Here is a 24566-nt window from a genome sequence, read left to right on the forward strand (position 1 = left end):
TGACTTTTTTCCTGCGGCTGGAGTTTTGTCGTTAGATGTCTAACGCTCACTTCAGCCACGACTCTAAATACCGGAGTTAGAAAGATCCCATTGAAAAGATAGGATACGCAATTTACGTAAGGGGATCTGCGGTATGGAAAAGTCGCGGCTGAAAAGTGAGCGTTAGACCCTATTTTGAGTGACTCCAAATACCGGAGTTAGCCTAAAACCAGCGTTAGGAGCCTCTAATGCTGGTTTTCACGGCTGACGCCAAACTCCAAATCTAGGCCTTAATTAGGTATTTCAAATGCCAAAATTAGAGTAAAGAAGTTAATTTTAAACAATTTAATACACTCTAGCAGATGAAATGGATCATTTGGAACAAATTAAAGGGGATATATATATATATATATATATATATATATATATATATATATATATATATATATTTATTAAGTGACATATTAGTTTCCCAAATTCATTTTATTAAAGGGACACTAAAGCTCAAATTAAACTTTCATGATTCAGCTAGAGCACACAGTTTTAAGAGACTTTTTTTTTTTAATTTTTTAATTTTTATTTGAGGTTTTGAAAGCAAAAAGGCATACATAGGATATCAAATCTTATGATACAAAGATAGTGTTGGGATACAAACAAATGATATTGTAAATTGGTACCATACATATCTAGTAGAAAAAAAAGGATAAAACAAAAGATAACAACAGGTAGATGTTATGCCTAGTGTTCTGTACACCTCCAAAATGATAATTGAGGCCACTTTTGGACCTCTGCACTGACAAACCAAGCTAATGGAGGCTAATGTCGCCAAAAAGGACCACTTTTGGATCCTGACTAGAGAACCTCATTAGAATTTTTAGTTACTGTAGGAATTAATGTTGATGAGAGTAGAAAGGCATACATAGTATATCAAGTCTTATGATACAAAGGTAATGCTGGGATACAAACAAGTGATATTGTAAATTGGTAACATATATATCTGGTAGAAAAAGGAATAAAATAAAAGATACCAACATGTAGATGTTATGCCTAGTATTCTGTACACCTCCAAAATGATAATTGAGGCCACTTTTGGACCTCTGCACTAACAAACCAAGCTAATGGAGGCTAATGTTACCAAAGAGGACCACTTTTGGATCCTGACTGGAAAACCTCATTAGAGTTTTTAGTTACTGTAGGAGTTAATGCTGATAGGTTATGCAGCAGTAGGAAGAGCTTATCAGAAGAGACCTATACTTCATAGGGGCTTGCTACTGGGGTTCGTGGCTATTTTGTCGTACATTGCCCAAAGCGAGCAATTATATGGATCTCATATAGTTGCAGGTTTGTCAGAGAGCATGGTAAAGGAACCTATATTTTAACGCATGGTGCCGAATATAATTATGCTAACATGTAGACTAACCACAGTCTTCTTATAGAAGGTGTAAGCTAATACCTAATTTGTCTAGTTCATTTAAGTGAAGGCTCACAGATCCTATACTTAATAGAAATCAGGTTATCCTATAGGATGGGCAAATACCACTCTTATTATATGAGTTGAGGATTAGGTAAGCAACATCAGCAGTATATACAAATAGGGGTACATGCTCAGCAAAATTTTAACATCCTATGTCAATAAGCAAAAACATATATATCTGTTAACTAGAGAAAGTCTATAAAACATATATATATATATATATAAACATATTTATAACCAAAATCACAATCATAACTGTAATGTGGGAGCCTAATAGTGTAGGGCTGTATATTGCAACAGTAAATATGCCAGTTAGAGTTAGTAAAATATATATTTTAGCAGCTTGGTTCTATCAGCTATAGTGGGAACCAAGAGTTCTGCCCCGGCCGCAGGCAGACAAATGGCATTAACCCTCGTGGAGCAATCTCGTCATATTGAACAGAGCCAGCACAATAGCAGTGGAAATTATAGCACCTAAACCTAGATGATATGCGTCTATGAACTATTCCATACCCAGCAATATATCAATAAAATGTAGTTTCACTGTGGGAAATGTTTGCTCCTATGGTTCCATGCTAAGCTGCAAGTCCCAGTATAGAGGTACAACATATAATTAATCAAAGTCAGAGGTAAGCAGGACATTAGTCTTAATGCGTAATATAAAGGATGACTCTGGGCAGCTTCTGTAATCAGTTCAGATACCTCGCTCACATCTAGGAGTGTTGGTGTAAAGTAGCCTTAGAGTTAGGAAATAAAACTGGAAATATTCACATAATGAAACTTGCTTCTGTATATTAGACCTCACGTGGTGGTTTTAGCAGCCCTCCGATATCGGTCAGGAAATAGATATAAATCACCCAATTCCAGATTTAACGGCTCGTTTACGATATGTAGCTGGGGTGAGGCAATCAAAAGCTCGGCAAGGTGTTCCGACCATACTCCACTCCGCTGTACCTCTAGCCACCTGCAGCCAGGCCGCGAACAAAGCTGCGACAGAGAAAGCACCAAGCTGTGTAAGATCAGATCCTAGTGAGGCCAGTGACTGTAGCTGTGCGCTTTCAATAACTTTAAGTGGATCTCCGACAGTGGTGCCTTTTAAGAGACTTTTTAATCTATTTCCGTTTTTAAATTGTCAACAGTCTTTTTACATGTACACTCTCTAAGGCACCAGCTTCTACTGAGCATGTGCAAAAGTTCACACTGTATACGTATATGAGTCTGTGATTGGTTGATGGCTGTAACATTACAAATGTAAAATTCAGAGTAAGTGCTATTACATTATCTTTTTTTATGATACACTTGTTGATTATACAATTCTGCTGTATTTTGTCTATACCCGGGTAGAGTTTTATTTAAATATGAAATATAAATAAAAATAAAACATTTTACAAGTTTTAGTTTTTCTGTGGTAGCAGTGTCTGCATTAAAGGGACAGTATACACTCATTTTCATATAACTGCATGTAATAGACACTACTATAAAGAATAAGATGCACAGATACTGATATAAAAATCCAGTATAAAACTGTTTAAAAACTTACTTAGAAGCTCTCAGTTTAGCTCTGTTGAAAAGGTAGCTGGAAAGCCCATTGCAAGTGTGAGATAAGACACTCCCCCTTCTTTTGCATATGAAAAGACCTTGTACACAAACAGGAGCAAGCTGCAGTAGGTAGCTGACGGTATTCTCATAAAACTTTGGGGGGGCTTGGTTAGGAGTCTGAAAATCAGAGCAATGTTATTTAAAAATAAGCAAAACTATACATTTTTTTTTTTAAAAAACTAAAACTTTATGGGCTATATAAATAGATCATCTACAAAACATGTATGCAAATAAAAAATGAGTGTATAATGTCCCTTTAAAGTCTCGTACCATTTTGCCTTTGTCTTTCTGGTAAAACAGACCTTTTAATGACCTCAGTTAGTTAGCCTATCTTTATTGCACACAAGAGATAATCTGATTTGTTGATATACCCATGTGCTTCTGAGAACTGGGAACTAATCCAAAATGATCTTGTTTTCACTGTTTGTTGCCTAATTTTGCTTATCTTTATTCCTTTTTGCAAGCATTTGTTTCTTGGAATTATTAGAATTATTGCTAAATGATAAAATCCGTGTTTTGTATGGGTTTCTATTTCACTTCTAAATGCTTGTTCATCTGACCTGAAACAAATCATGTTTTATTTTGGGCTAACCTTTTTTGATAATACATTAAACTCATTAGGCTCATATCATGCAAATGTAGTTGATCTATGTGAAGCTGTTTTTAAATGCATTGCACGCAGTGTTTCTCTATGCACACTCTCTGAGGCATTAGTTCCTACTGAGCATGTGCAAGAGTCTACAGTGTATATATATATTTTTTGTCTTCTTCTCCTATTTGTATGTATTTAATTATCATGCTTAGTTGTGTACAAGTGTAAAATTCTTCTTGTCTTCAAACTCTCAATCAGTGTTTACCTTCTAACTATTAGTACCCATGACTAATATTTGTACTTATGCTTGAGCCATACTGTTTAAGAGGATATGCATTATGCATCAGCTGTACACCATTAACTCCTAGTTATTAGGCTATTAAAGGGTGTAACACTGGATATAGTACATGGTCTATGAATAAGGCTAACAACCAGCCGAAACGCGTAAGACCCACTGGCAGCTGATGTCTTATGGCATATTTTTTGATCTCATAGTCCTTTTGCCCCCGTTTTAATGTGCATTCTATCATTTTAAATGATAAAATTTACCGCTGTTTTCTATGAAGCTCGCTGGATTTGCCTTTTGTTGTTATATATATATATATACAGTATATATATATGAGTGTGGGATTTGCTAATGACTGTTATAATATAGTAGGCAGAAAAACAGAAGGCAATTTTGAGATTTCTCAGAAAATCTACTGCTCATTTTAAATTGCGTAAGTGTTATTGCTTTTGTCTTTTAATAATACATCTGTTGTAGTTCTACTGTACTATATTAGTTCTTTACACATAGTAAATATTCACTCTACAATAAATGTTATTTAGTAAAATCTCCTTCTAAAAACCTTTAGAGATAGTGATGTTTTTCTAATTAGAGAATGTGCTGATCATAATAATCATTCCTGTCATCTAGTATTAGTATTTAGACGCAGCATCTTATTTAACTTATTTTTAACATTGGCATCCTGTATACATACAGCAGAGCAATTTGTGCAGTCATTTGTAGTATAGTTCTGATTTTGGAGCTAAGTTCCAATGTCCCTTCTTGCACTTATATGACGACCATTGTTATTGAAACAGGGACGAATCTTCAGGGGGTGCAGAGGTCGCAATTAGATTCTTGCACCTGGGCCCTGTGGTTTCTAGTTACGCCTCTGTATTGAAACATGCCTGAACCCTACCCAGTCTAAATTCTGCCTCCGGCTCAATCATCCTCAGTATTGCCAGGTCTCTATCCCTGAACCAAACTTCACTGACACTGAAAGGCTGCTTAAAGGGATAGAAAGGCCAAAATTGAAATGTGCATGGGTGCATTTCAATTTTAAATAGCATTTAAAAAAACATTTTTGAACTGTAGACACAAGATCCTTCAACTTATTTAAATAATATCTCACGGTTAATTTTTCACCTGAGATTTGTATTTATTATGTTAATTACATATATTTGTTGTTTACCAAATTAATTTTATTAAAGGGACACTAAAGCTTAAATTAAACTTTCATGATTCAGCTAGAGCATGCAGCTTTAAGAGACTTTTTAATTTATTTCCATTATTAAATTGTGAAGTCTTTTTATATGTATGTGCAAGAGTTCACAATGTATACGTATATATACTCACACACATTTCAGTTTTGACCTTTCTATCCCTTTAAAGGGACACTGAACCCACATTTTTTATTTCATGATTAAGATAGAGTATGAGATTTTAAGCAACTTTCTAATTTACTCCTATTATCAATTTTTCTTTGTTCTCTTGCTATCTTTATTTTAAAAGCAGGAATGTAAATCTTAGAAGCCAGCCCATTTTAGGTTCAGCACCATGGATAGCGCTTGTTTATTGGAGGCTTACACCAATAAGCAAGCATAACCCAGGTTCTCAACCAAAAATGGGCGGGCTCCTATGCATCACACTCCTGCTTTTTAAATAAAGATAGCAAGAGAACAAAGAAAAATTGATAATAGGAGTAAATGAGAAAGTTGCTGAAAATTGCATGCTCTATCTGAATCATGAAAGAAAAAATTTGGGTTCAGTGTCCCTTTAAGCCTACCATGGACCACTCAAGCTCTGCTTCTGACTGCCCATTTCTATGAATAAAATGATCTGAGTGCTGTACTGTAATGTGTATTGGTACAGTTATGCAAATATTTGATTTACAGACTGTGCCATTTTTGCTGAATGAAGTGGGATAGTGTAGGAAGGGTATGTTTTATTCCACTGAACAAGGTTAGATTAAATAGTGCAATGTCTGTTTCTGTTTAGCTAAATAAGGTATGCTTACTGCAACAGTATTTCTGACTAGTGTGTAGCAAAGTACAATGTCTTTGTCTGTCTGACAAAATGTTATTGCAGAGTAAATAGTTTATGAGATATAGCAAGAACAGGGAAGAATTTTAGTACATTCCAAGTACTTGGTGATTATATTCAGTGTTCTCTGGACTGTAACATATATACTGTTACCTGGGCTATAATGCCAATGCACGACGTAGGGCTCTTTTTACTCAGTATAACTGCTTATTCTGATATGTGATGTCATCAGAATAATATTGATTATCTAATTTATTATTTTATATTGCATCTTTGTAGATATAATCAACAAGGTTCAATGATAAAGGGACATAAAACCCAAAAATAAATTTCATGATTCATAGAGCATACAATTTAAACAGCTTTCCAGTTTATTTTTAGTATCAAATTTGCTTCATTCTCTTGGTATCCTTTGTTGAAGGAGCAGCACTACAATACTGAGAGCTATCTGAAGAAATAGGGTGATCCAATAACAAGAGGGATATATGTGCACCTAACAATGAGCAGCTAGCTCCCAATAGCGCTTTGCTGCTCCAAAGCCTAACTAGGGATGTTATGCACACAGGATACCAAGAGAACAAAGCAAATTAGATAACAGAAGTAAATTGGAAAGTTTTTCAAAATTGTATGCTGCATCGGCATCATAAAAGTTTAATTTTGACTTTATGTTCTGAATTCTGAATCTTTTGTAGATTCAGGTGAACACACAAATGAATGCATTAACTGTTTTTATTTGTGTAATACTGACTTCATTAAAAGATATATATATATATATATATATATATATATATATATATACAGGCATACCCCACATTTATGTACACAATGGGACCAGAGCATGTATGTAAAACGAAAATGTACTTAAAGTGAAGCAATACTTTTTTTTTACTTCTCAATGCTTGTACTGCATTATAATAGTCATTTATAGGCATAACTGATATAAATAATACATTTATAACTAAAATAAACACAATACTATAAGGTTAGGCCAAAAGAAAATATTTATTGCAAAATAAACACATTTTTTTCTAAGCTTAGGATCAGCTTAGGGCAACAGAACATACAGTATTTACTGTACTGTATTGCAAAATAAAGACAACATTTTCTAAGCTTAGGAACAGCTTAGGACAAGAGAACATAATTACTGTACTGTACAGTTTTGCAAAATAAACACAACATTTTCTAAGCTTAGGATCAGCTTAGGGTAAGAGAACATATTTACTGTACTGTATTGCAAAATAAACACAACATTTTCTAAGCTTAGGATCAGCTTAGGACAAGAGAACATATTTACTGTACTGTATTGCAAAATAAACACAACATTTTGTAAGCTTAGGATCAGCTTAGGGCAAGAGAACATATTTACTGTACAGTACTGTACTGTATTGCAAAATAAACACAACATTTTGTAAGCTTAGGATCAGCTTAGGGCAAGAGAACATCTTTACTGTACAGTACAGTATTGCAAAATAAACACAACATTTTCTAAGCTTAGGATCAGCTATGAGCATTTATTCTAGTAAGGATGAAGTCATACTGGTGTCTTCTGTTTCACAAGTCAACTCTTCAAAGGCGAGACGCTTTCTTGCTTGCGAATTGGGTGTACTACAAGTAGCAATAAGAGAAGGAGCAGGACTGGGTGGTGATGCCAGAGCTGGAAATGGACTGTCAGTTGATGATCTGGTATCCAAATGACTGTCTGTCGATGATGATGATCTGCGTGCTGATGGACTTTTAGAAAAGTAAGTCTCTATGGAGGTTTGAAGTGTAGTTCTCTTCTTTTCTCTGTAGATTTCTTTGTAACAGGAATAAGCCCCTGAAATGTTACCATTGACTGTGAAGCTTCTTTCAAAGTCCCTATCATGCTTTTCAAAAAGAGCCATGTCGCTATCAAGATGACGGAAAGCTTGAAAGAGAATTTTTGAAGTTAAGCCTTCAGGCTGTTCAATGGTCTCAACCCCATTTTGCACATCTTCTTCTTCTTCTCTCTCCTCTTCAAGTTCTAGAAGATCTTCATTGCTGAGGGGCTCAGTATGGGACGCAAGCAGTTCAGCAACATCTTCTGGCTCTACTTCCAGCTCTAACTGCCTTGCCATCTCTACAATATTTTCAGTAACATTAGCTACAGAATCATCAACGCCTTCAGAATCATCAGCTAACTGTGGGCATAACTTTTTCCAGGCCCTTTTCATTGTGGTATCCTTTATGTCATTCCAAGCATCTCTTACAGTTTTAATGCAATCCAAGATGTTGTAGCTTTTCCAGAATTTCGATAGGACTTCTTGCCCTGCACCTTCTTCTTTGTCTATTGCTGCAATACACTTACTGAATGTTCTTTTTAAGTAGTTTAACTTGAAGGCAGCTATGACACATTGATCCATGGGCTGCAGTAATGAGGTGGTATTTGGTGGTAGGAATTCCACTCTAATGTTAGGGTTGAGCTTATCTAGCGTTCGAGGGTGTCCAGGAGCATTATCAACAAGCAGCAAAATCTTGAAAGGGATATTATTGTCCTTGCAATAAGCTTTCACCTCTGGAACAAAGCAGGTGTCAAACCAATCCTCAAAAAGGGCTGCAGTTACCCATGCTTTTTTATTTGCCCTCCAATGCACTGGAAGTCTAGTTTTAACGTAGTTCTTCAAAGCTCTTGGATTTTGAAAACGGTAAATAAACAAAGGCTTTAGCTTTAAGGTACCAGAAGCATTGCCACCTAACAGAAGGGTTATTCTATCTTTAGCTGGCTTGTAGCCTGGCATTGATTTTTCCTGTCTTGCAATGAAGGTTCTTGCAGGCATCTTCTTCCAGAATAGACCAGTCTCATCCACATTAAAAATTTGATCCATGGAGTAGCCTCCATCTTCAATAATTTTTGCAAATTCACTTGGATAGCTTTCTGCAGCCTCAGTATCTGCAGCAGCTGCCTCTCCTTGTACTTTGATGTTATGTAGATTAGACCTCTTCTTAAACCTATCAAACCATCCACGGCTTGCAACAAATTCAGCATCCTTTGCTGCTTCACCTTTCTTAGCCTTCAGGTCATTGAATAAGCTTAAGGCTTTACTTTGTATAATTGCCTGGTTTACAGGAACATGGCGTGTTGTCTGATTTTCTATCCAAAGTATTAGGAGTCTCTCCATGTCTGCAACAATGCTATCCCTTTTTTGAATTGTTGTGGTGTTAACAGGTGTAGCACTTTTAACTTCTGCAACAATTTTTTCTCTGTTCTTCATGACTGTGTTAATTGTGGTCCTAGTGAAGCCTAGCTTTCGGCCTATTTCAGCTTGAATTACACCTTCATCATACAATCTAATAATTTTAAGCTTCATATCCAAGGTAATAGATTTACGGCATTTCTTTTTATCTGCCATTATCAGCTCTAGGTAAAGGTACATTTGTACTGTGTGCCAAGCGTGTTACAATCAGTACTGTACGTGTACTGTATACAGTACTGTATATGTTCCCCAAAGTTCTATGTTCAAGTAGTGGTACAGTGCAGTATTATGGCAGGAATAAAATAGCAATTTGGGTGCAGGAATCTTCTATACACGATTCACTTTTTAATTTCACTTTTTTACTTGCAAAGTGCGCGGCTTCTACACAGTGAGCGGAAACCCCACCTCTTCCTGGTGCGCAGCAACATCTTCCTGGCGCGCGGCAACCTCTTCCTGAACCATAGAGACTAACTGTTTCATGTGCGCAGGGGCGGGTTTTGTCCGTTCTCGCAAGTGTCCGTAAAGAGAGGGTCCGTAATAGCTATGTACGTACTCGCGAGTGTCCGTAAAGTGAAGGTCCGTAAAGCGGGGTATGCCTGTATATATATATATATGTGTGTATTAGCAGTGAGAATTAAGAATATGCATAACGTATATATTAGTAACATGTAAATCTGTGTAAACAAAAAAATAAGGCAATACAGAGCATGACTTGGTGGCACAGGTAAGTGGTATCAAGATGTGGCTAGGCAGTAAGGGTGGACTCAGGGCACTTCATGGTATGATTAGAGGGGGTGGGTGAATCAGGGTCACCCAGGGGTGGAATTAGGGTCACATATACGTATATATACTGTATATACCATCATACTGATTAATATTGCACCAATATTGTTTTGACAAAAAGTGCTTTAACTATTTGTAAATGACTGAGGTGGGTGACACAACCCCTCCTTACTGAGTAAGATAAACTTCACAGACCAGGATGTCTCAAATATACACACTTCAAATGGACCTTATCACATTGGACACTCTCAGGTTTGAACCCCCATATAAGGAGATTCCTGCCTGAAGAGTTAGTTCACCATAGACCCCTGTAGTGACACTCTACAAGTGATCAGTTCTTTGAAGCTAGCAAGATTTCTGGATGGACAGCAAAATATAACCATTCACACTTCAGTGCAAATTAGTACACAATGAGTTCCAATATACAAGCCCCAGACTGTGTCTGAGTTAAAGGTAACAAAAGGAAAAGTATTTTTAATCTTGTGGAAGTTGAAAGCATATAAGATTGAAAAGTTAAAGTTTAATTAAATTGTCTATAATTTTCAAATATTTAATATGTACCTCAGACTGTCTGAATAATATACATACGAGTCTAAGAGATACATCACATGTTACACACTGTGTTGGATATAAAGTGAATTAAATATATATATCTGTATGATATTTAGAGTGTTTAACTATTTCAGAACAAATTACCTTTTTTATTTTTTATAGGCATATGATGTTCCAAGATATATAAATTTTAAATTGGGCTCTGAATTGACTGATCCATACCTAATAATTTGTACTATTAAATATACCATAATTGTGCTTTTACACACTCAAAAATTGGAGAAATGTTGTGTGTGCTAAATATGGAATATACTGTATTTATATTAAAATGGAATGATGCTCAAATATAGATATGGCTATATGATTAATTACATCAGGCTGCTACTTCCAGATTATATATGATATAAAATAGTAGGAAATATATATTATAAAATATACCCATGTTTGGACTCGAAAATACGCTCTCAGTCAGATTAAAAAGCCCATATAAAGTTGAACAAATGGCGTACCCAGAATTTCATTGGATGATTAGAAATGAAGGTGAGATTTTATCACAGATAAAATTCTTTGCACAGGAACTGAAAGGGGCTGATGCTGCTTACCTTGCCTTACTGACTGAACTTCTGCCTTGGATATACACACTCTTTGTGAGACAAACTTTTGATGGGAAACTCTTTTTATACCAAAAAGGGCAAACAAAATTGGGCCTACTATTCACCTTCAGATTTGTGCAAAACTTTACCATATGACGGTGAAACAGAATTCTGATTGGAAAAGCTGAAACTCTCAAATATTGGTAGCTAGTAAAGTATAAGCGATTGTTAAATATATTTAATATTTAAATCAAAGGTAGTCTTTATAGCAGTAGTTTAGATGAAGCTGTATTTAAAGGTGTAATTTATAGCGATAATTTAATATTTATAGGCCAGTGTGATCTATAAATAATCATATCTAGCATTAAGCAATTTACTATTAAGAGGGAAGGTTTTTTGTATTTTGAAGTCATAAGTTAATTTGGAGCTACTGTGATATATTTAAAAAATTGCATATATTATAGTGGTTAAATCTCTGGTTGTTGTTAACTAAGCATTGTTAAGTTAGTAATCCAACTTTTTGGCATTGGATTAGTGTTGCTGGCTAATTACAAATTGTTCTTGTAAAATTTAATGATAATATTTGATATTAAATTAATTCTGAGTTAGGCTCTATCTATAGAAATATTGTGTCCATAATACAGAGGTAACAGACGATTTAATTGAATAGTAATTAATCTAAATATCTCTATAGCCAGCTTTATATTTTAATATTGTATTACCAATTTTTGTATATATATATGGTCATAGGTGATATTCATTTACTACATAAATGTAATTAATGTGTTCATAGAGATTAACTGGTCAGAACTTAGGAAATATTTTAAAGTGTTATTGAATATTAATATCGATAATTGACGGCAATATTATTACTGCTATTATTAATATTCATACTCAAACTTACTAACACGCTTGGAGGACGCTTGGAGATGTATTAATATTATTAGGATATACCACTGAGATATTCTAATAGACAAAATTATATGGTATTATTGGCGGTTACTTCTGAAATCAATATAAGTAAATAATAAATAATATTGTAACCCATAATATTGTTACGTAGTATATAACACAGGATGTGGATAAGTAGCAAAGATGGAGTCAAGGCAGTTCAGAGAGTGTATTTTTGGAAGTTGGATTGAGCTAGGGCCATCAAGGGCATGGCTAAGTATCATGGGTGCAGTGGTGCAGCTCTGGGAGAACTAGGCAGTATAGGAAGAGTCAGGGCAAATCAGGAAATGACTATATGGAATATTCAGAGTGTGCATAGGCAGTATGTCAGTAATTCAAGGCAGTACAGGTCATTGCTAGGTTGTATAGGTGGAGTCAGGGCAGCACAGGGTGTTGATAAATAGAAAAGGTACACTTATGGCCATCCAGGGTGGGCCAGGTGGTATGGGTGGATTTAGAACCACTCGGGTGATATGAAAAGGACAGAGCAATCCAGGGTGGGCCAGGGTGTATGGGTGGAGTTAGAGCAGTTCAGGGCATTAATAGATGACATTAGAAGGGGCAGGAAAATCCAGGGTGTGGCAAGGTGGTAGGGGTGGAGTTACAAGAGGTCATGGATGTGGCTTGTTAGTATGGGGGTGTTAGGGGCAGGATTTTTGGTGGCAGTGGGAGAGGTATAGATGTCCACAGTTTTTACTTTTAAGAATTCAACACAATGATAGAGAATGAAAACGGGCAGGTATGTGATCATCTCACAAAATATGGGACATTTAACATTCACAAAAGAATAGAAATATGAGTAATTTAGTGAAAAACTGTTTAGGAATTTGGGAGATCATTTCAGTTTCAGTGTGTCTGGAGGTGTGCACAAAAATCAAATAGAAACACACATCTTAGAAAGTGGTTTGGTTACCAGGAACGTAGACACATACACAGGCACAGCAGTAAGTAGACAAAAGCAAACACTTATACAGTAACCTTCAGATGCAGAGAGGTGCTTGCATACTGGCTCAGTAACAACCAGATACAGGCACACATAAAGCATTATTGTGACAGACACAAAACACATATAATAACAGATTTCAAGAATATAGATAAATATATCCTCAGGATGGAACAAGCTTAAACCTTTAGAATGAAAAGCAGACTGGACGGGGACATCTGGTTCACATCTGCAGACAAAATGTTTGTTTCAGTTACCCAGGGACACGCATGCTGGCAAAGAGACAACAAGGTGCAGACATACACACAGATATAATGATAACCAGATATAGGGAAATGCACATGCTGACAGAGCAACTATCACGGTCAAAACAAATATACCAACAGTAGAAGTAAAACTAACAATTCCACTGAGAGGTCACTGATTCCTTGGAATATCTCTCTGTTGTAATTTCTCACGTCACCATCTAGTATTAAAAAGCCTCTATAGGAGTAGTGGTAACTGACACATACTGTAAGCCAACCACTAGAAATACCATTTTGCATGCAAATTCCTGCCATCCTAGACATTTAACCCCCTTAATGACTGGACATTTTTTAGACAAAAGCTTCCCGAAAGACCAGAGCATTTTTGCCATCACTATATTAAAACATAAATAGAGTCTTTTTTATATTTACCTATCAAAACTATATATTGTTTTTTTAGTAGACAACCTAAAGTATTGATCTAGGCCCATTTTAGTATATTTTATGCCACCATTTTACAGCCAAATGCGATCAAATAAAATTTTTTTTTTTTTTTTTTTACAAACTTAAGTTTTCTTACTGAAATTATTTACAAACAGCTTGTGCAATCATGGAACAAATGGTTGTAAATGCTTCTCTGGGATCCCTTTTGTTTAGAAATAGCAGACATATATGGCTTTGGCATTGCTTTTTGGTAATAAGAAGACCACTAATCGCAGCTGCGCAACACACTTGTATTATAAACTGTGAATAGAGAGCAGAGACAGGCGCAGTCCAATTCAAGTGTAGTATAATTTTATTCAGTGTAAGAGCACACATACAAATGGCTACCAAGGCCAATTTGTAAACACTTTCAATAAACTCATATGTGATGATCTCACTAAACTTTGGGAAAAGAAAGGTGATAATTAGATACATAAATACAATGACAATTTAACAATAAGTGAAAGAAAAACATTAAAAGATTTACAAAATAACCATAATATCATTATTAGGGCAGCGGACAAGGGTGGTGGGGTGGTGATACAAAACAGAGATGATTATCTCACAGAGGCTTTTAACATACTAAATGACCAAAGTACATACAAGAGACTCAACTTTGATCCCACCCTTAAGTTCAAAAAGGAACTCAATATCATTCTGAAAGAAGCAAAAAATAACAACATCCTAAATAATGATGAATTTCATTTTCTAACAGAAAACCACCCCACCATACCTACTTTCTATCACCTTCCTAAGGTGCACAAGACTTTAATATCTCCACCTGGTAGGCCCATAATTTCTGGGATTGGATCAGTAACCAATAATTTGTCTGTATATATTGATTATTATTTGCAGCCCGTAGTACAATCTACCAAGGCATACCTTAGGGATACAATCCATACAATTAACACCTTTGAAGGGTTAGATTGGTCGAATGATTTTTTGTGGGTATCATGCAACGTATCGTTGCTATATACTTGTATACCGCATGACCAAGGAGTCAAGGCAATCAAAGAAATATTAATCAAAGATTTTTACCACATCAACACCTTGAGTTTATTTTAACAGGTATCAATTTTATACTTTCACATAATTATTTCATATTCGAGAAGCAGTTTTATAGACAGATACAGGGCACTGCGATGGGGACTACGTTTGCCCCATCGTATGCAAATCTTTACATGCATCACTTTGAGGACAATTACATCTGGTCCAACAATCCATATCATAATCATTTAATTTGTTATTTTCGGTATATAGATGATGTGATCATCATTTGGAGAGGAAGTGAAGCATTATGCAAAGAGTTTATAGAATATATAAACACAAACAACTACAATTTGAAATTCACATCTAAAATAGACACTAAACAGATGGAGTTCCTTGATTTAACCTTATATGTTGATGAACAAAATAAAGTAGCAGTAAAAAACTTTAGAAAGCCAACCGATAAGAATGGGTTCCTCAATGCAAGTAGTGGTCATTTACCCAGGTGGAAGACCAATATCCCCCTGGGGCAATACCAAAGGGTAAAAAGGAACTGCACTAAAACAAGCGACTACAACCAAGAAAGTGCATTATTAGACTCTAGATTTATTGAAAAAGGCTATCCAGTTAAGACATTAGAACAGGCAAAAGCTAAAGTTTCCCTAATGGATAGAAAATCTCTTTTACTTCCCATTGAAAAGTCAAAACAAAAGAGACAATACAAGACACAAAATAACGTCAGATTTATTACGACTTACAGTCAGGGTTCAAGAGAAATACAAAATATTTTAAAGAAACACTGGGGTGTGTTAAAGGCAGATCCTATATTAGGTGGTAATTTACCAGACCAACCCTTGGTCACTTTTAGAAAAAATATGGATTTTAAAAATATTTTAGCACCCACAAGACTGCGCGACCCCAATAAACAATGTACTATTAAAGATAAAACACATTGGTTACAACAGAAACCTGGCACCTATAAATGTGGGGTATATAGATGTGTCATGTGTCAATATGTAAACAGGGAGGCCACCTTCACCAATTCAGGGGGACATATAACATTTAAACAAAAATACAAGAGTAATTGCAGCACCACCTATGTAGTATACTTGTTGAGATGTAGCTGCAATTTGATCTATATAGGAAGAACTAAAAGGAGCATACATACTAGGTTGGGAGAACATGTCAATAACATAAAAAATGGCTTCATGACACACAGTGTGCCAGAACATTTTAAACTACATCACAATTCTAATCCTTCATGTCTAAAAATCCAAGTGATTGACTGGATACCCCCTAACAAATTCCCGAATAGGCTCTTAACACTTAAACGCAGAGAATCATGGTGGATTTATCAATTGAACACCATGCAACCATCAGGTTTAAATTTAGAATTAGATCTACAAGCATTTATGTAGTTTATCATGCTATATATTTTAACACATAACAGTATAATTTAAACAACATTTTTCTTAATGTATGTGTCCTCACATTTCCTTTTTGTTTTTAATGTTAAATGTTTTTATTATAATTCTAAGTTTTTTACAGCTTGCATATACAGTTTAACTTATGCTTATTCTTTAGTTTGTATATGAAGTAATTGCACTGAATAAACTATGTATGCTTTTTAGACATATAACAATGCAAAGCAACTATGTAACACAACAGCCAATTCTACCAATTTAATCTACCTAGACAATGATTGGCTGACAATTTAATCCTGCAATCAGTGGTTCCTTATATAAAGCCGGTAGGAGCCTCGCTTGTATCACTTTCAATTTTTCCTCTCTTGAGAAAGTCTGGGCGTCCTCAGACGAAACGCGTAGAGATTATTTTACGGCTGTATGTCATTCAAAGTACAGTTTGGATGCAAAGAAACCTTTATATGCTGTTTTTATCTGTTCATCTTGTAAGTAGCCATTTGTATGTGTGCTCTTACACTGAATAAAATTATACTACAATTGAATTGGGCTGCGCCTGTCTCTGCTCTCTATTCACAGTTTGTTCCCTGCTGAATGTGTTTGGAGAATATACACCCTTCCATTTCAGGCAGCGTCCACCACTACAGTGACACAGGAAGGAGATTGCCACTGCAAATTGCATCACGCTACCTTAGTGGTTTCACTTCCGGCTCAATAGAGCAACCGGCTTTTTCCTCACGAACAGACTGACTCCAGGAACGTAAGCGCCCCTCAGCTTTTCTGTTTGGTTATACACTTGTATTATACCCTGCATTGAAGGGGTAATCAGGTAGTTTGTAGGGTTAATTTTAGCTTTAGTGTATAGATTACCCTCCTACCTGACACATCCCACCCCCTGATCCCTCTCAAACAGCTCTCTTCCATCCCCCACCCTCCAATGGTCACCCCCATCTTAAGTACAGGCAGAACGTCTGCCAGTATGAAAATAAAAGGCTTTTTTTAAATATATAATTTTATTTTATATATTTTCTGCATTGTGGGATACCCCCTTGCCCCCAACCTTCCTGATCCCCCCCCCAAACAGCTCTCTAACGCTACCCCCTCTACCTATTTGCCACCATCTTAGGTACTGGCAGCTGTCTGTCAGTACCCAGTTTGCTGCAAATTAGATAAAAAAAAACAATAAAAAAAAACATTTTTTCTGCGTGCAGAAAAATAGGGCAATCTCCCTAGCTTTTGCGAGATCCTGGCAGAGAGAGGTAAAGGGATACAGCGCTGAACATCTCTATGTAAAAAGAAAGATATTTTACCTCAAAATGTATTCACACCTCATTGTAAAGGACTTTAAGCAGCAAATCAGTATGCCTCATGCACACACATGTTATTTACCTATTCAGTATAAGGAAGTTTACTATGAAATCTCATAAGATCACAGTAAAAGAGGTTATGACCTCAGCACTGATGATGATGATTGGCTGCTGTTCATTTCTTCCTCTTTTTTTTTACCTGCAGCTGTGCAGTAACTGAAGATAACTTTCTACACAACACTTACTCTGGTGCGCTGAGGAAGTTGTGAGGTAAAACAATATCATAATATCTGTAAAATTTTAAAGAAAAATGTATATATTTTGGAAGATGATGAGGCCCTGAAAACCAGTGCTAGATAATTGTAAATTTGACTCTAGAAAAGCATCAACTTTGTCTTCTAAATTGGCACCAAATCTAATAAGCAGTCTAATAAGCAGTAAGAGCACACACACACACACACACACACACACACACACACACACACACACTGTATTTATGTGTATATGATCTTTACAATTCAGTTAATGAAATCAAATTAAATCCAATGAAGGGTTGAATGGTTGCCTTTGGGCCTGAGAATCCTCTTCTGTCGCAGAGTCTCACCCACTTAAGGTGCAATAGTACTATTTCTGCTAAGGGGAGCTAATTAACCCCAGAGCAAGCCATAAAGAAATGTAAGCACCATGTGTTACACACATTGCAGAGTGATTACACAGCAGGACCGCTGTCAGGCTTATATTTAGCATATTGCAGGAAGTGTTACTGCCCATTACTAGAGGACCTCACTATCCCTCTAACCAGACTGTGCTCCAGCTCCTCCCACCAGCAGCAGTGTTTACTAAAGCATTTCTGTTCTCTGTCCAGAGGGAACTTAGTTCCTCCTGCAAAAATAGTGCAGAAACTATGTTCCCATGTGTTCCTGCTCGACTTGACCCCTGAGTAAGAGTAATAAAGATATTGATACATGGATAGGGAAAAAGGGTACTTTTAGATGTGGAATAGGCCATTGTATTACATGTGGAACTATACAGAGGGGAAATTGTTTCACAAGCACGGTAACTAATCAGAAATTTGATATATTGCACTACGCTATTCATAGAACAATTTTTTAAGTTTATATTTTAGAATGCTCCATTTGTTCCTAGCAATATTTATGGCAAACCTCGAGAGAGCTGAGGTCATGAATCAAAGAGCATATTTGAGATGTTAAAAATTATGACAAGGATTCTATTATTGTAAAACATTTCAATAATATTCATATGACCAATGTTTTTCATATGCATGTTAATGTAATAGATATTGCTAAGTTGGCACCTAGACGTGGTAATAAACATAAGACCCTACAAAAGAAAGAATTATACTGGATTTATAAACTAAGAATGATTTCTCCCTATGGTCTAAATCATGAATGGGACGCAAATTATTTTGTTGATTGAGAATGACAGAATAATGTTTTCTCATACACGTTCCCATCTATTTTTTTATCTATCTATTAATTGTTTCCATTTCTGTGTAAAATTTATCTTTGTAATTCTTCAACATGAATTCAGTATCAATAATTCTATATGCGATAATTTAGATATGAATACAATACAATTGTTATAAAATCAAACTTCAGAGTGTGTTTAACAGAAATTCTCCCAATTTTTTTTTAACATTTATAATAGAAAATAACCACACTCTCTATTATTCAGATCTATCAGACAATTATTGTTACTGGTTAGTGTGTATATGCCCAATGTCTTGGGGTCACACTTGACTCAGATCTTTCTTTTACTCCTCACATTCAGGGGCCTATTTATCAAGCCGTCTACTTTACCTGCCTTCGCCGGTCCAATACGCCCGCCTAAGCTCGCCTACCATCGCCGCCGTGCACCAAGTACGGGGCGATGAGCAGCGGATTGTGAGAGTTATCACTCATCCGATTTCGCTGCTCTTCGGCTTTTTCCCAGCTTTATTGCTAGCCTGTCGCTAAGCACCCACACTAACTACACTGTTCTACCCCCTATACCGGCGCCCCCGGAGCCCCCCGCAACTCAATAAAGTTATTAACCCCTAAACCGCTGCTCCTAGACCCCGCCGCAACTCTTATAAATGTATTAACCCCTAAACCGCCGCTCCCGGACACCGCCGCCACCTAAATTATACCTAGTAACCCCTATCCTGCCCCCCCATACCGTCGCCACCTATAATAAATTTATTAACCCTTATCCTGCCGATCCCGGACCTCGCCGCAACTAAATAAATAGTTTCACCCCTAAACCGCCGCTCCCGGACCCCGCCGCAACCTATATTAAACTTATTAACCCCTAATCTGCCCCTCCTACACCGTTGCCACCTATAATAAATTTATTAACCCCTATCCTGCCCCCCTACACCGCCGCAACTATAATAAAATTATTAACCCCTACACCTAAGTCTAACACTAACCCTAACACCCCCCTAACTTAAATATTAATTAAATAAATCTAAATAATATTTATCTTATTAACTAAATTAATCCTATTTAAAACTAAATACTTACCTTTAAAATAAACCCTAATATAGCTACAATATAAATAATAATTATATTGTAGCTATCTTAGGATTTATTTTTATTTTACAGGCAAATTTCAATTTATTTTAACTAGGTACAATAGCTATTAAATAGTTATTAACTATTTAATAGCTACCTAGTTAAAATAAAGAGAAATTTACCTGTAAAATAAAAACTAACCTAAGTTACAATTACACCTAACACTACACTATCATTAAGTAAATTATTCCTATTTAAATCTAAATACTTACCTGTAAAATAAACCCTAAGTACATTGTAGCTATTTTAGGATTTATATTTATTTTGCAGGTAACTTTGTATTTGTAACATATCTCAGCCTAATGTCACTATCACTTTAAGACTTCCTTCTCTGACTGCTGCATTTGGGCAGTATTCACATTCAGCTTGCTTGCCTGCCTGATTAATCATTCATGCACCTGATTACCTCAGCCTCTTTTTAAGCCTTCTCAGGTCTAATGTGCTTGGCATTAACATTGAAGTTGTGATCCTGAACAACAGAGGTCTGTGACTGTTTCCTGTATGAATTTAGAGGATGAAATGAGGGTGTAATACACATCAATGTGTATTACTGCCCTTAGGGGGCGCCTCCTATAGCCTAACAACTAAACATATGTTCAAACAATATCAGTTAACTAAATTAATACTTATAAGAGATATATATATACAGAAACATACATATATATAAAAGTGTACCAACATAAAGTCCAGTAAGTGATATAGATATAGTCCCAATCAGTGGTAAGTCCAAAAAAAAAACAGTAGTAGGCAGCTCTCGGTCTTAGGATGGTCTTCCTGAAAGATGGGTAACTAGAAAAAAAGAAAACACAGAGGCGCCAAGCGCCTCTGTGTTTTCTTTTTTTCCTGTATGAATTTACCAACTATTTCAACCTACAGCATTTTCTATTCCAATGCCTAAAATCATCAAATCGCAAGAATCCAAATAATTCCATTTTCTGTTTCCTGGACACTGCTACTTAACAAACTCAGAACTTTATTATAAATCAAGCATACTTTTGGTTATCATCACTCTCTAATTACAACAGCATCTTACTCAGAACTTTATAACTATTTCTCTGCTACAAGTTGTCATTGCTGAAATATCCTGCTGCAAATATGTTAACATATTCTGAACTCTGCATCTATGTGTTCAATTAAAAGCTTTCATGAGATTCTCCAATATATGTTCAAACAGTAATTGATGCCTTAAACTTAACTTTCACCTGTGCTGCTCTGCTAATTACTGACATACAGCTCTTTATAATATTATATACTGTGAACCTGCAACAAACCAAGTTTGCATCTAAATGCACAAACAGTAATTAATGCCTAAACTTGCAGCTTGTCTAAGTACTTGTGCTTAAACGCTGACATACAGCTTTATATAATATTATGTACTGTGAACCTGCAACAAACCTTAGTTGGCATCTAAGTGTCAATCTTTTACTAGATTACTCTGAAGCCTGAACATTCCACATTGCTATATTTTTTCTCTCATTGAATCCTGCAGTTACTTCTATTAACTAACTATAAGTCACAGTGAAGTCAGAATATATTGTATACAAATGTTGCACTCTCCATTTATTCTATAACAACTTCTAGCAACTATGAATCACAGAATATCATCTATCCACGTCCAGGATACTCTTCCCCGGGTCAGGGGTCGGTGTCTTCAAATCCCTACCACTGCCCCGAGGGTCTGTGTCCTGAGCGCATGTACACCGGATCATGACAGTATTTATTTTAGCTAGTTAGAATAGTTATTAAATAGTTATTAACCATTTAATAACTACCTAGCTAAAAGAAATACAAAATTACCTGTAAAATAAATCCTAACCTAAGTTACAATTAAACCTAACACTACACTATCATTAAATTAATTAAATAAATTAACTACAAATAACTACAATTAAATACAATTACATAAACTAACTAAAGTACAAAAAATAAAGCTAAGTTACAAAAAATAAAAAAAATAAGTTACAAACATTGAAAACCTATTACAACAATTTTAAGCTACTTACACCTAATCTAAGCCCCCTAATAAAATAACAAAGCCCCCCAAAATAAAAAAATGCCCTACCCTATTCTAAATTAAAAAAGTTCAAAGCTCTTTTACCTTACCAGCCCTTAAAAGGGCCTTTTGCGGGGCATGCCCCAAAGAATTCAGCTCTTTTGCCTGTAAAAGAAAAATACAACCCCCCCCAACATTACAACCCACCACCCACATACCCCTAATCTAACCCAAACCCCCCTTAAAAAAACCTAACACTACCCCCCTGAAGATCATCCTACCTTTAGTCGTCTTCAGCCAGCCGACCCACCGATGGAACCGAAGAGGAGATCTGGAGCGGAAGAAGTCATCATCCAGGCAGCGCTGAAGAAATCTTCCATCCGATGAAGTCATCATCCAGGCAGCGCTGAAGAAATCTTCCATCCGGGCGATGTCATCTTCCAAGCGGCGTCATCAATCTTCATCCATCCAGAGCGGAGCCATCTTCAGACGAGCTGACGCAGAGCCATCCTCTTCCCGACGACTACCGACGAATGGATATTCCTTTAAGGGACGTCATCCAAGATGGCGTTCCTTCAATTCCGATTGGCTGATAGGATTCTATCAGCCAATCGGAATTAAGGTAGGAAAAATCTGATTGGCTGATTGAATCAACCAATCAGATTGAAGTTCAATCCGATTGGCTGATCCAATCCAATAGAATGCGAGCTCAATCTGATTGGCTGATTGGATCAGCCAATCGGATTGAACTTCAATCTGATTGGCTAATTCAATCAGCCAATCAGATTTTCCTACCTTAATTCCAATTGGCTGATAGAATCCTATCAGCCAATCGGAATTGAAGGGACGCCATCTTGAATGACGTCCCTTAAAGGAATATCCATTCGTCGGTAGTCGTCGGGAAGAAGAGGATGGCTCCGCGTCGGCTCGTCTGAAGATGGCTCCGCTCCGGATGGATGAAGATTGAAGACGCCGCTTGGAAGATGACATCGCCCGGATGGAAGATTTCTTCAGCGCCGCCTGGATGATGACTTCATCGGATAGAAGACTTCTTCAGCGCTGCCTGGATGATGACTTCTTCCGCTCCGGATCTCCTCTTCGTTTCCATCGATGGTCGGCTGGCTGAAGACGACTAAAGGTAGGATGATCTTCAGGGGGGTAGTGTTAGGTTTATTTAAGGGGGGTTTGGGTTAGATTAGGGGTATGTGGGTGGTGGGTTGTAATGTTGGGGGGGGGGGTGTATTTTTCTTTTACAGGCAAAAGAGCTGAATTCTTTGGGGCATGCCCCGCAAAATGCCCTTTTAAGGGCTGGTAAGGTAAAAGAGCTTTGAACTTTTTAATTTAGAATAGGGTAGGGCATTTTTTTATTTTGGGGGGCTTTGTTATTTTATTAGGGGGCTTAGATTAGGTGTAAGTAGCTTAAAATTGTTGTAATATGTTTTCAATGTTTGTAACTTATTTTTTTTATTTTTTGTAACTTAGCTTTTTTTATTTTTTGTCCTTTAGTTAGTGTATGTAATTGTATTTAATTGTAGTTATTTGTAGTTAATTTATTTAATTAATTTAATGATAGTGTAGTGTTAGGTTTAATTGTAACTTAGGTTAGAATTTATTTTACAGGTAATTTTGTATTTCTTTTAGCTAGGTAGTTATTAAATAGTTAATAAATATTTAATAACTATTCTAACTAGCTAAAATAAATACAAACTTACCTGTAAAATAAATATAAATCCTAAAATAGCTACAATGTAATTATTAATTACATTGCAGCTATCTTAGGGTTTATTTTACAGGTAAGTATTTAGATTTAAATAGGAATAATTTATTTAATGATGTGTTAGTGTTAGGTGTAATTGTAACTTAGGTTAGTTTTTATTTTACAGGTTAATTTCTCTTTATTTTAACTAGGTAGCTATTAAATAGTTAATAACTATTTAATAGCTATTGTACCTAGTTAAAATAAATTGAGATTTGCCTGTAAAATAAAAATAAATTCTAAGATAGCTACAATATAATTATTATTTATATTGTAGCTATATTAGGGTTTATTTTAAAGCTAAGCATTTAGTTTTAAATAGGATTAATTTATTTCATAAGAGAAATATTATTTAAATTTATTTAATTAATATTTAAGTTAGGGGGGTGTTAGGGTTAGTGTTAGACTTAGGTTTAGGGGTTAATAATTTTATTACAGTGGCGGCGGTGTAGGGGGGGGCAGGATAGGGGTTAATAAATTTATTATAGGTGGCGACGGTGTAGGGGGGGGGCAGATTAGGGGTTAATAAGTTTAATATAGGTTGCGGCGGGGTCCGGGAGCGGCGGTTTAGGGGTTAATACATATATTATAGTAGCGGCGGGGACCGGGAGCGGCGGTTTAGGGGGTAAACACTTTATTTAGTTGCGGCGGTGTAGGGGGGACAGATTAGGGGTGTTTAGACTCGGGGTACATGTTAGGTGTAGACAGCTCCCATAGGAATCAATGGGATGTCTGGCAGCAGCGAACATGAACTTTCGCTATGGTCAGACTCCCATTGATTCCTATGGGATCCGCCAGCTCCAGGGCGGTGG

The 24566-nt window shown here is 36.2% G+C and overlaps 1 protein-coding gene across 1 annotated transcript; it reads right to left on the bottom strand.

The window, feature by feature from the left end:
• Positions 1–2306: 2306 nt before the first annotated feature.
• LOC128658109 (tigger transposable element-derived protein 1-like) lies at positions 2307–9320 on the bottom strand. The gene is made up of 4 exons (XM_053712605.1): positions 8535–9320; positions 8038–8444; positions 7490–7839; positions 2307–2545 (listed from the first exon to the last, which is right to left on the bottom strand). The coding sequence occupies exons 1-4, from the start codon at positions 9318–9320 to the stop codon at positions 2307–2309; spliced, it is 1782 nt and encodes a 593-aa protein (XP_053568580.1).
• Between the last annotated feature and the right edge of the window lie 15246 nt (positions 9321–24566).

This window comes from Bombina bombina, chromosome 4 (genome assembly GCF_027579735.1).
Source record: "Bombina bombina isolate aBomBom1 chromosome 4, aBomBom1.pri, whole genome shotgun sequence".
Classification (NCBI taxonomy): domain Eukaryota; kingdom Metazoa; phylum Chordata; class Amphibia; order Anura; family Bombinatoridae; genus Bombina; species Bombina bombina.